Source organism: Neltuma alba, unplaced genomic scaffold (assembly GCF_004799145.2).
Source record: "Neltuma alba isolate B1F8T4 unplaced genomic scaffold, ASM479914v2 tig00004680_pilon, whole genome shotgun sequence".
Lineage (NCBI taxonomy): Eukaryota > Viridiplantae > Streptophyta > Magnoliopsida > Fabales > Fabaceae > Neltuma > Neltuma alba.
This window is the reverse complement of record NW_021633812.1, coordinates 17,446-31,645: the sequence shown is the minus strand read 5'-3', so window position 1 is coordinate 31,645 and position 14,200 is coordinate 17,446. Positions and strand designations below refer to the sequence as shown.

At 33.1% G+C, this 14,200-nt stretch overlaps 1 protein-coding gene across 1 annotated transcript; it reads left to right on the top strand.

Moving 5' to 3' along the window:
- The first annotated feature begins 10,282 nt into the window (after positions 1-10,282).
- LOC114745440 (probable disease resistance protein At1g61300) lies at positions 10,283-12,685 on the top strand. Its single transcript, XM_028933595.1, has one exon. The coding sequence runs from the start codon at positions 10,283-10,285 to the stop codon at positions 12,683-12,685; it is 2,403 nt and encodes an 800-aa protein (XP_028789428.1).
- Positions 12,686-14,200: the final 1,515 nt, after the last annotated feature.

Here is a 14,200-nt window from a genome sequence, read left to right as displayed (position 1 = left end):
TATTATAAGAGACATTTGATGTTTATGGCATGTTCCTATATATAAGAGACACTTACAAGTTGTCTCTACTTTTTTGTATTGATTTACTATTTTACCCATATTTATTATTTCCAACTCACACTCTCTCTCCCTTCCACTTCTCTTTCTTTTAATAATTTAATTGTTCTCTTTCATGTTCTCTCTCCTTATTAATGAGGGCATTTTTAGAAAAAAAATTATACTTTTTACACATTAATTGTTCTTAACTAATTTTAACTGTTTTTTGATCAACGTACTTCGGTTATTTGTCTCTTATAAAGGAACGGAGGGAGTATTAAATGTGAGTAACTCTCTCCTAGTAGATATTCAAACATTTATTAGTCATGTCATAAAGAACTAGCTCCTTCCATCAAATCCAACCTGTTAGTTTTTAGTTAATTTTATAAAACCTTTTAGAATTTAATTTATAACAAGCCGGCTGAATTAATAACTGAAAATTTGCTGCCATTAATGATGATTAATTAAACATCCAATACCCAATCCAAATCCAAACTAAAAGACCTAAAACATATTATTCTATTAACTTCTGTGAGTAGAAACGGACATCATAACTGAAATAAATTCATCTGGTCTCTAATTGAATTCTCCTTTCATTCAATCAGTGACTGCGCAAACCATATCAGTGAATTACTATCAACAAAGCTAACTGTATACATGTATAAATATAAGAACATAATTTAATAATTTAAAATGAGAAAATTTTCATTGACATATTGTTTCTTCGTCAAGTGCAATGCACATGTATGGATTCTTTAATTAGTAACTACATATAGGCGGTCAAATTAATTAATGTATTTAACTGTTTTCCTAAGAAAAATATATCTATTATGAAAATAAAAGAAAATACTCAGCAAGAGTAAGAAAGAGTTATTATAGAATGGAGAAAAGAATTGGAGAGAGAATAAATGAAAGAGAATACTTTTCATTCACTTTCAAGTGTCAATTACATGTACAGGCCTCTATTAAAAAAACAACCATACAATTAATGATGCGTAATATATGAAATATAGTGGGACATAATGAAGATATAAATTGCATGAACGTAAGTAGGGAAATAAATTACAAGACTCCGGGGTTACACATCCTTTGAGGATTTTGAAGAGACGTGGAGAGATGCATATGGACGTCTACGCAAAATATTTTATTCATATTTAGATTGGATGTTCATGACTAAATATGTGCCTCATAAAGAAACCTTAATAGGAAAAACTTAATGGGATAAAAACATAATAATAAACGAGTACACAATACTTCTCTAAGCTGCCTTGTAAAAAAAAAAACAAGAAGAAGAAACAAAATTGCTTAAAAAGCCCATGGGAAACATACGGCATTTCAGGATTAATAGATTCATTAGTTTTAGTACATAATAATGAGCTTAAAAAGAACACTACACTTCTTGTGGTCCCAAAAAAAAAAAAAACACTACACTTCGAGTACACATGCTATATTTATAAAACATTATAATATTACTCATTTAAATGAAGGTGGATCTCACAGAAAACTCAGTTGGTTAGGCATTAAATTTCTCTTTCATTTAAGTTGAGCAAGACACAATTGAACTGAAATTGAGTGAATTGAAATGAAAATCAAATAATCAAAGATTTATCAAATTTCAAATAAACAAAGATTTATCAAATTAACTAGAGCAAAAATAAAAAAGGACAACTTAGAGTTATTACTCCCTTACCAGCCTCTCAAAACTTGTTTCCACTTAATTAATTAACTCTAATGTCAATTTTGATAATCTAAAGTTCAGCTAGCTATAAATACCTGTTGGACCACTTATACCCCCACTCAAATATAAAATATTATCTCTAGCGCAATTACCCTAGAGGTTAAACCATTTTATCACGTTTATCAACAATTTTATGGGGTAATTAGATATATTTCTATCATAATTACAAATTAGATGGCAATTCAATCCCATAGTACTTAATCTAGGAGCTTAATTGAAATTTCTGTTGTCAAGTTAAATCTTAATCCTCAATTTCGTACTTATTGGTAGCTAGTCATTAAACGGAGAATAAAGGAATAAGATTAAGTAATCAAAATAACATTAAGCATCCTTGGTCAGTGAAAACAAAATTCAATTAACTAACAAGTTTATAGATCGTCTAGGCTGCAAAAGCAAACTAGCCACACATGCTCAAAATCAAATCTATCTCAACAACAACAGGTTCAGCATCAAAAACCATGGAAAAAGAACAAGAAAAGAGAATCACAACAGTATGATAATCCTTTTTCCTTCCAGCAATCCTTGCTGTCGGTTGAATCAAATTTCCACAGTGACTGACTCGACGAGAATTAGAGAAACAAACACAGCACTCACCCCCAGCTCTCCTCCCATCTTTGCCGAAGAAGAAGAACAGGAAAGCTCAAGGCATCCTCCACCTCTGGTCCAGCCTCCGTCGAACAAGAGACAGAAGAAGGCGTCCTCTCCCTCTAAGATCTCTCTAAGACGATGAACCGGTACCCTTTTCTCTCCTCTCTCCTTGAACCAGTTCGGCGTCTCCTTCCGGCAGAAGAAGAAGTGATGAACAGTTCCCAGCTCGATGAACAGTGAAGCTGCCTCCACTTGATGAGCAGTAACTCGACGGAAAACCATCAGCTCCTCTTCCAATCCAAACGCTGTCGTCTTTGTGGCTGCTGCCTGATTGATTTTGAGGTTCCAAAGACTCCCTCAAACGGTGTCGCCGAAGCTGCTGCGCGGACCGGGGGGGGGGGGGGAATAAACTGCAAATAAAAGTAAAGGAAATGGAAAGGAAATATAATAAAGGGAGAATTACAATCAATTTTTACAGAAGAGAAATAATTATCAAAAAGTCCTAATAACAATTTCAACAGTTTATAATGACAAGTCTTATAGTGAGAATGATAATCTCTAGGACTTGTTTTTCAATTATTTTCCTTATTTGGGACCTTATTATAATTCTCCTTATAATAAATTGATGTTAAATTTCCAAGGCTACACTACTTTCTCTAATTAACTCTTAAAAACATCTCAATCTGTTTTTGTCCAAAATATAAGACTCCAGTCTACTTTATTTTCATTATTTATTCATTTTGTCTTCAAGTAATTTCTATAGTGGTTACACATGCTAAGTAGTCACTATCAATGGGTATTTCAAGTACACATTATTAATAAGAATATTTTAAGAAAGATAACATCTATGTATTACAAATAATGAACTTAATTAATTTTTTTAATCTTCCTAAATTAATTAATTATGTTTTATATTAAGTACTGGAGATAGTTTATTGATAGCTGTCCAATATATACTCAAAATGGTCTTAAATCTATCAATTGAAAATGGTGAGCTATTATGCATCCTTTTCTTTTGTATCCGGCAACGATCTTTTTGTTTATATCTATTGATGGATTTTTATACAAGATCCTTTGTTTGCAACTTTATCTTTTTATTTCAATTTTTTTGGGACATACTTTAAATTGAAATCTTTTTATTATTTTAAGGTACTTAAACCTTTTATATAGGGGTCTTACAGACAATTATGTCTTAGTCTCCTCTAGAATTTTGTTCCAACCAACCATCCTCTCATACTGCAGGTACATGTCTTATTTTTATTTATATTGATTGGAGCTTTTTCATATGGAACATGATATTTGAGAGTTCTCATAATTGGTAATTGCTTTTGATGGATATTTTTGCAATATTTTATGAATGCAACATTTCTAATCTACATTTTTAGTTGTGAGTACCTAGTTAAGATAATAATAATGCATTCAATTTATTTTCTTTTCCAGCTAATCTTCCCTTGTGTTGGGAAAATTTATAACAATGACAATCAATTAATTATGCAATATAAATCTTCTAAATTTATTTGTCTCCTTTTAAAAATGTCCTTTTGTTTCATCAAGAGGCAAATAAGAAAACGGGGGATCTTGTTCACCATTTATTCCTAACTTTCTTTGAATACTTATCTACATGGATTGTGTTGGAACAATAAGAACATATACTGTATATTTAAAATTTCAAGATACAAATTATTTGGCTCCTAACCAAAAACCAGTTATAGTTTGGAAAATTTATAATACTTCATTGGCTTGATGCAGTATGTAAGATCATCAATTAACCCAACACTGGAATTAGAATTTTGTTCTCATAAATATTGACATAACTGCACTTACGAAGGCTTTAATAAATAACTCTGTTAAATATGCTTTCACTGAACATGTGGTCATTGAAAAGTTGATGTATAATCCCTAGCAATTTCAAGAGATATCGTCTTGATCACATTATCTGGAGTATGCTTCCCAATGATATAACCACTAGGCCCAATGTTTTTGGGATTCCAATATGGTTTTCCTTCCACCATGTTTTGTGAGGATTTTACAAAGTATACATATTTTAAAAAGGGGTTTACACAAAGCCCTCCTGCTTCCCCTCCATCTTCTACACCGTTAACCCCACCACCAGATCGAAGTCTGCTGCCACCGCCGTCAACGTCACCTCCATCTTCTACCCCGCACTCTCCTCCCTTGATCTGTCATTCTTCAGCTACAGACCTCAGCGCTTTGCCTTCATCATCCACCGATCTCTTCTTCCTCGTCGATGGTGGAGATTATGCTTTGATCTTGTCTCTCCCTCTTCTGTCACTTTCGTCGCTCCCTCCTCCGTAAATTTGGCCTTGTTGATTCTTTAATTGATTTTGTCGGCTTGTAAAAATTTGATGATGCATGATAGCTTGGTTTAAATTTCATCGAGATGATTTTGTTAAGGATGGTTGACTTTGTTGGTTTGTTTTTGCGTTTGAAATAAAAAAAGAACAAAGGGTTGGTAAGAAGACGATAGAAGGGATGCATTTTAGTTTTTTTTTTTTTCCTTTTTTTGGTAAAGTACTATTCAGTGGCCTTGTGGCTCATTGTCAATAATATTCTATGTATTATTCAGCATCTTACTGTGTTTACACATAGCATGCAAAACCCTTCTCAATGCAGTTTTTTGGTCCTTATTTGATTTACCCATAAAACAATTTTTAGGGTAGAGTTCATTCTCTCTTTTTATTATTTTCTCTCTCTCATTTTTCATAAATTTCCCCCTCCCTTCTTTCCGTCTCTTTCCTCTTCTCCTAACCTTCTTTCTTTTAGTCATTCATTTTTCTTGTTATCACCCCTTCAGCGATTTGTTCTTAGTATATCACAATATCGGCCAAATTCTCAGAACATCATGGATGACCATCTTTTAGGCACACGAGCAAGGTTTTTCTTTTTCTTAGCATCCTTCTCTTTCTTTTCTTTTTCTTTCTATATAGAAATTCAACCTGGCCAGCTCTTCTCAACCCGCTTCGGTTCTTGTCTGCTTTCCAGTTTGCAGCTTAAAGCGGCTCATTCCGGCCTAACATATTAAAAGGTATAACATTACAAAACAGATCGTCACTCTTGCAAGCGATGGCTGAATCGATCCGACTGTCCTGTCTAGTCCGGCCTCAACAACATTAGGTTTAAGTTTTGATTTAAAAAAAAAAAAGTCCCCTTAAATCTTCAATAATTTATATATTGATAATATAATTTAATTATGGAAATATGAAGTATGTTCCCCACCATTTTCTTAGAAAACAGCCTATTTAACCATCTTTTCGGGTGATAAAGGACTCAAACCAATTTTCTTTTTTTTTTAATTTAAATTTTGGCTAATCAAGCCAGATTAAATATATGAACTGTTTTTGTCAATTACGTATGTATATGTCCACCTATTTAACCATCTTTTCGGGTGATAAAGGACTCAAACCAATTTTCTTTTTTTTTTTATTTAAATTTTGGCTAATCAAGCCAGATTAAATATATGAACTGTTTTTGTCAATTACGTATGTATATGTCCAATTTGATGTGGAAAGAAAAAGTCATTCAGACTATAAAGACTTTTCACATGTCGACAAACTACAACTACCCCTCATCATTTGCGTACTTGTAATTCATTTGCTGAGTCGAGATGAGAATCGACATCAACTGTTTTTTTTTTTTTTGTCTCTCAAATCTCATAGTCATGTACCAATTATTCAAAAACATGTTCAAATAAATTACCAAATGGTCAATGAGACCATCAAAATTGCATGCAATCAATTGTATTATAAATTTTGAAGTAGACCACTAGGAAAAAAAATCAGGTAACCCATTTAGAAATGAAGTTATCCTCTAATAGTTTTTCAATAAAACTAGAAATTTCTCCGCCATGCGATGTACAGATTAGCATATTTGATTAGATTTAAAATTTTAATAAATTATATTATCTAAGATAGCTGAAGATTTACTTCTAACAGGAGTATATTTTTTAATTTATTTTAATAGAATTTGAATTAGAGATGCGGAATTTAGGAGGAATAGATGAAAATTTGAAATTAATTATTTATTTATCCATTTAAGCCTCCAATTGACGTACTATTTAATTATGATATTCTTCATTTAATTTAATATATTCAAATTCCAATTAAGATATTATGCAAATTCAAAATTAATTATTAATTTCTTCATTTGAGCCTCCATTTGAAATTGCATTTATTTCTAATGTTTTCCATTTAATTCAATCTATTCAGATCTCAATTAAGATGTTATTTAAATCTCATTAATTGTATATATTCAGATTCCATAATCTCATACCTGATCGATTTTCAAACGAATCGGGTATTACAAGTTTTCAAAAATATGATTTATTTCAATAATTGAGAGTATGTGATTAGAAGTAATAGTTGAGCGCAGGATCATTAATTGTGATTTTTCCTTTCTGTAATTAGGACCGGAGTATATTACCAAAATTATTCAAATAACATCAAAATTCCAATAAATAATTCTGATAAGTTAAACAATTATAAACTCTAAGTACATATTTTCAAATTTCATGGCAAAAAAAAAAAGTAACTAACCTTTTTTTTAAAACCATTATCTCTCTCCATCCATATTTTCTCTCTTTCATAAATAAGAGTATTTTAGATAAAAAAAACTTTTAATTTTTTACATATTTATTGTCTTTAACTAATTTTTTAATCTACCTAATGGAGTTGAAGGTTGCTTATAAAATAAAAAAGATGGAGCGAATATAACATTACGAAACAGATAGTCACTCTTGCAAGTCAATGGCCGAATCGATCCGACCGTCGTCCTGTCTAGTCCGGCCTCAACGACGTTGGGTTTAAGTCTTGATTAAAAAAATGTCCCCTTATTTTGTTAGAAAACAGCCGATTGAACCATTTTTTCGGGTGATACAAGGACTCGATCCATTTTTTTTAAAAAATTTTTGGCCAATCAAGCCAGATTAAATATATGAACTGTTTTTGTCAATTATGTATGTATGGGTCCAATCTGATGTGAAACGAAAAGAAAAAGTTATTCAGACTAAAGACTTTTCACATGTCGACAAACTGCAACTACCCCTCATCATTTGTTTACTTACAATTTATTTGCTGAGTCGAGATGAGATTTGACAGCAATTGTTTTTTTGTTTTTATGGTCGCTCAAATTTCATAGTCATATACCAATTATTCAAAAAACACGTTCAAATAAATTACCAAATGGTCTATGAGACCACCAAAATTGCATGCAATCAATTATATTATAAATTTTGAGGTAAACCACTTGGCAAAAAAAAAAAAATCAGGTAACCCATGTAGAAATGAAGTTGTCTTCTAATAGTTTTTCAATAAAATTTCAATAACTGAAAGTTCGTAATTAGAAGTAATGGCTTAGCGGAGGAACATTAATTGTGATTTTCCCTTTCTGTAATTAGGACGGGAGGGAGTATATTACCAAAATTATTCAAATAACATCAAAATTCCAATAAATACAGATAAGTTAAAACAGTATAAACTCTAAGACCATATTTTCAAATTTCATGGAAAAAAAAAGCAAATATTTTCAAATTTATAAGTTATAAAAACCACATTAAAAATTGAATATAAATGTACGGATAATTTTCTCGAGTGAATGCACCTGTCTCCCTCTCATGTAGAAAGGATATGATTGCATCAACTTGGCAATTTAAATTCAACGTAGGCCTATTCTGCCAAATATTAAAAGAGAAAAAACAACAGAGGTTGACCAAGTTTGTGATAAGGTTAGGTTTATAACACAAACACAGTATACTCTTGCTCTGATCCTCTTCCAAACATCCATCGATCTGAGATCTATGAGCCATGGCTCGTTGGCAGCTGGTGGTAAGAAGAACCATTGATTCATTCAGGTCTTTCAGGTTTCTCAGAACAAGAACATTTTCTATCATTTTCTCTAGGCTTGAGGGAGAAGCAGAAAATTTAGCACAGAGATGGGATCAACTTCGTCCCATATACTGCTTAGCGAAGTTAACGATAGAAGCAGCTGGGTTTATGATACCAGATAATGGGCCACGCAGTGGAAGAGTCCGTCGTTGGGTTGAAGCTGTTGATCCCATGGAGCAGGTTATTTACCTTGCTATTGATCTCTTATATTAATTCTTGTGATATCAAATATACTACCTCTGGCTCTAAATATAGGATCTGCACAAAAAATTTACTTCGATTTTAAATATAAAATATCAATCAATTTTATTTCTTAAATTTAGAATTTTGTTTTCAAAATATACCAGTTAATTGCACATAATAAGGAATTTTCTATCAATAACTAATTACAATATACTACCTCCGGTCCTAATTATAAGAGCCAGTTGACTAATTTGAGGAAATTAAGGAAGTAGGTTGAGTTAGTTATTTGTCTTAAATAGGTGTCGTTTTTCCTAAAATATCCTTGTTAATCAAGTGTATTGACTAGAACTCTTATTATTAGAAGGGCTACTTTAGAAAAATATATATAAATATGAGAGACAAAGTGGATTAGGGTCTTATATTTAAGATCAAAATAAAAGTCAAATAGGGTCTTATATTAAGGACCGGAGGTAGTACATGATTAGAAAAGATACATGAAGTAAGCTCGATTGGACTATATTGCTTGGGAGCTCTTACATGTCATACCTCGAAAATCTAGGTGTCGGCGGCTCCATTTAGTACAAAATATCAACCAAGACACGTTTGATTAATATATACACACACATATATATAATTCTATAAACAAAAATCTCAACCATGGATAAACCACATGACCACATTCTGAGTGTCTGTTTAGTATGAGGGAGATGGAGGACAGGAAAAAGGAAATTTTAATGAGTTTGATTTCAACAATTAGAGGAAATGAGATAAAAACTTTTAATAAAATTTTCTTACTCTTTTGTCTTATGTATATTATTTATTAAAATTTTATGATCTCACTCCTTCAATTTCCTAAATCAAACTTATCAATTTTTTTTTCTTTCCTCCATTTTTCTTATACCAAATAGACAGTTAGAAACATAAAACACTCATGATTCTGTAAACTCCCGTGTCATGTAAACAATCAATTGCATGCATAATTTCATATAACTGATTAAAGGTGTCAAGCTTTTCTATATTAGAAATTTTCGTTGACTCTCTCTAGATCGATATGAAAATGGTGGCCTGGGCAATATAGACGTTTGAATCTAGAAGCCTCAAACCTCCGAAGCCTTCCCTTTGAAACAACTAATACTTACACATAAAAATATAAGAAACAATCGAATGAGACTTCAAGTCTAATCCTCAGTCCAAGCAATAAATCCCCACCAAGATAAATGTAGTTTATAAAATAAACACACTAAACGAAAACAAGTGGCAATAATTAGTGGTGGTCATCCCGGCCGCTGATAGATTAATGAAATCATGGTCCAGCCATTTTGCTCAAAATTAAAGTCAACACATTAATTTTTGTTTCAAAATACATGAACATGAAAGATTCAGCCCAAAAAGTTATTTGTCAACCATAAAAAGCTTTAGAAAGTGACTTTTTTATTTAAAATATAATTTATTTTAGAAGTTAATAGTTTTAGTATTGATGTTTTTATATATTAATAAACATATAAATATGATAAAAAAACATAAACATATAATTAAAATATGAAATCAGAAGATCTATGAGACCTCACAAATTGAGTCTTAATTAGCTGGACTCTCAGTAACTAAACTGATTATTCCATATGTACTTAAAAAGACAGGATGTAATAATGAGAAAGGATTTCATGTACCATTAGCTTGATATATAATTAATTATCTTAAACTCAAATTTAAAATACACAAATACCAAATGGAATGGGTTTAAACGTTGATCTCCCCCCCCCCTTTTCCCGTACAGGCTATCATGGACATTTTTATGCGCATAGGAATAATTTACAGTCAGGCGGCAAGCTTTTCCGTTATGGGCTGGCACTCGCGCTATTGGCTGGCAAGAAATGTTCTTACGACATATAAGCTCGTAAGAGCTTTGGGAAACAAAATACAAGGGCTTAGTGCTGCTGCCGATAATGATTTTGAGAGGCCACTTCTGCTTGCGAATGAAATGCCTCTACCTGACACTGTAGGCATGGATTCAAAGCTAAAGAAGTTGATAGATTTCACTGGAGAAGACAATTCGGGTATTGTTGGGTTGTACGGCATGGGCGGGTCAGGGAAAACAACACTCATGAGAAAAGTATATAATAGTGTGATCGCTGATGTAACTACCAGACAAGATAATGCTCTGGTGATCTGGATTGACATGGCTGGAGGCTGTGATATAGAAAAAATTATTGATGATCTCCGCGAAAACTGCAAAATTGATAATGTGAATTGGGAGGGCAAAAGTAGAGATTACAAAGCGAAAGAAGTTTTCAATGAGCTGAAAGGGAAAAAATACATTTTATTTCTGGATGGTGCAGGTGGAGCACTAAATCTGGAAGACATTGGCGTTCCGCCTCCAAATGAAGCCAATCGATCAAAAATTTTTATCGCAACACGCTTTGAAAACGTGTGTGACCAAATGAAGGCTGAAAAGTTCAAAGTGGAATGTTTGGAGGAAAAAGATGCTCTTGATTTGTTGTGCAGAAGTGCAGGTATAAACTCAGAATCTGCTCTGGGCATGGTTGCACGTGAACTTAGTCAAGAATGCGAAGGATTCCCGCCTGCATTGGTAGCAGTTGGACAAGATGTGGCTGGCCTAAAGAAACTACAATCATGGAAGCATAACCTGAAGAAGCTCAAGAATTTCCCTTCCAAAGTGAAAGGCATGGAGAAGGATGTGTTCATTACTCTGAAGTCCAGCTACGATAGCCTTCCCACTACCATAGAAAAGAACTGCTTCTTGTATTTTGCTTTGTTCCCAAAGGGTGAAATCGTTTCTGTCCCTGATCTTATACGTCTGTGGATTGGAGAGGGATTACTTGGGAACCATGATAGCATACAAGATGCCATCAATCATGGCGTAGAAGTGGTTGAAAACCTAATGGTAGCATCTTTGTTGGAAGATTATGGAGATAATAGCGTCAAGATGCACAATGTGATTCGACAAATGGCATTATGGTTGGCTCGTGACCAAGATCAGAGGAGAGACAAAGTTCTGGTGCAAGATGAAGCATTGAGATCATCACAGGAATGTGATGGTGAGAAATGGAAGACTGTAGAGAAGATTTCAGTAAGTGACAACCATGCTCAAGAGGTCCTAACTTGGGATGGTCCTGTCTGCCCTAATGCTGAGACCTTAATAGTATGGTGCAACAAGGTACAGATAAAAGATTTCGAGAAGGTGGGATCCATGAGCAAATTAAAAGTTCTAAGTTTGAGGCACATTCAGGGGATAACCACACTGCCCAAAGAAATAGGTCGACTAATTCACTTGGAATATCTGGACTTGTCATATCTCAATATTCAGGAAAATCTTCCGGTAGAGATGATCAACTTGACGAGATTGAGAGTGTTTCTCCTAGAACACGTTCATTTCAGTCTTGAAGTCATCTCTAAAGAGGTTATATCTTGTCTTAAGAGTTTGATGGTGTTCTCGTTTTGGCGAGAGATAAGGTCCTCAGAAACCACAAATGAGGACCCTTCGTCATCCACCTCGTTCACTTCGCCATATTTACAAGAGAAATCATTTCTGGAGCGCTTAGAGCAGCTACCATTCTTGGAGGACATAAGCCTCACCTTAGAGACTCCCTCAGGCATCAACAAATTACTTAGCTCAGACAAGTTGCGGCATTGCATCAGAAATGTTGGATTAATTCATCAACAAAATGAGGAGACTACTGAAACTATCAACGCACCAGTAACACAATCTCTGTCAAAAATGGAACTTTTGGAGGTGATTCATCTGGTTGCATGGCGACACTGGTTGGAAGAGTCGTCCCTTGTTGATCATCAGATTGATATATTTCGGCAGCTTAGTGAGGTCCAAATTTTGGACAGTTTTTCAGTAACTCATTTGACATGGCTCAGGTTTGCTCCAGTCCTTCGTTCTCTCAAATTAGTTAATTGTCTTTCACTCGAAGAAGTGATTATGGAAATCGAAGAAGATGTGGATAGCGTATTTGGAAATTTAGATTCGATGGTTTTGACAAGGCTGCCAAGACTATGGAGCGTCTGCAAGAAAACGTTGCCTTTTCCTAAACTTATTGTCATGGAGATAACTGGATGCAATAATTTGAACAAGCTTCCTCTTGATCGTAACTCTGCAACAAATACTTTGAAGCATATAAGAGGAGAAACACGATGGTGGGACAATTTAGAGTGGGAGGACTCAATGGCAAAGGAATTTTTTCAGGCTAAATTTACTGATATCAACAATTCTTAAAAGGTAATTAATTGCATTTCTAGCTTATTGGACTTTCCATATTTGATCTCACTGTTGTGTATTTGTTGGTATGGTTTTCTCTCAAGGTTTTCATCTGGAAGACAGCTGGTAACGTATCTCTCAATTTATATGACTTGAGCAGTGCTGCCATGGATGAAAGAATTTATCTCATGATTAAATTTTACTTCTCGTTAAGAAGTATTTTAGGAAGGCACTTTTGATTGTCGTGATAACTAAAACATATGTTCATTGGGAAATAAAATTACATGACATTAAAAATATTAAAAATAAATATTTTTTATAATATAGGAATATATGATTTGTTATTTGATAAAAAATTATATATGAGCAAAAGACGAAAATAGTAAGTAACAGAAGTAAAATTAAAATTATATGTTTCAATTAATGTTTTATTTTGTTTAATTATCTTCAAATGAATTTAGAGCCACACATATGTACATTGCTGGTCAACAAGAGCCGTGTGTGTGTGTGTGCTGCCATAAATATTAGGTTGTGTATTTAATTTTCAAATATTATTATATAAATTGGGTTATATTAATTTTTTTGGCCAGGAAATTTTTTTACGTTACTTTGTTTGGTTACTTGGTGGTAATAATTTCAGTGCGTGTTGAATTTTCCTTTTCGGCTGTCGACATGCGAAACTGATTTAATATTTCTCTCTTTTATTGTCTATGTATGACAGAATGCCTATTGAGAGAAAGAGCTTTCATTTTGATTCCTCAGAGGTAAGATTCTCCTACGTGATAACAATACATAGGATTTAATTCCAAACTGTTTTGTAGTAAGTGAATTAATGAATTAGGAATTAAAAAAACAAGATATGAAAGCAAATCCAATCTGAGTATATGGCTCTATATATATTCATCAGATGTCGAAGAAGCGTGCATCATGCGCATGGCAATGTACTAGTCTTTCTGTGGAGAATGAGGCCGCACCGTGGATATGATGGTTTATTGTTTTGTTCTGTTTCGTTTTCAGCTTCTCATTTGCGTGTTTGATATGTTTGTAAAAGAACAAAGACAATATCCCATGCGTGAGGGTAGAATAAGCACGGTTTATCTTGAATCTGCCGGTTGTATGCATTATGGTATTGTTGTGAAGTTGCTGTGATTTGTACGAGGACGATTCGTGTTGCATCTTAAGCTTTGATATTTCCTTTTCCAGTACTACAACCTTATGTGGTCTAATAAACTGGACCAATTTAAGATAGCATGAGTTATGAATTCTTATAATTATAATCTGCTTGTGTTTTAATATAAGCCAAAGTACACATTTGAGACTAATCTTGAGACTAATCTTTGTCAGGTTGGAAACGTTAATGTTAAAATCTCTCCAAAATTACTTATCATCTTAACCAACAATTTGTTAGTAATTATAATCTACTTGTTAACAATAATTGGGTTTTATCATGAACAATAAATTTTGTTAAATTCCTATAAAAATGTTATGAATTCTTACAGACTTCTTTATAGGGTTAATATTACTTTTAGTTCC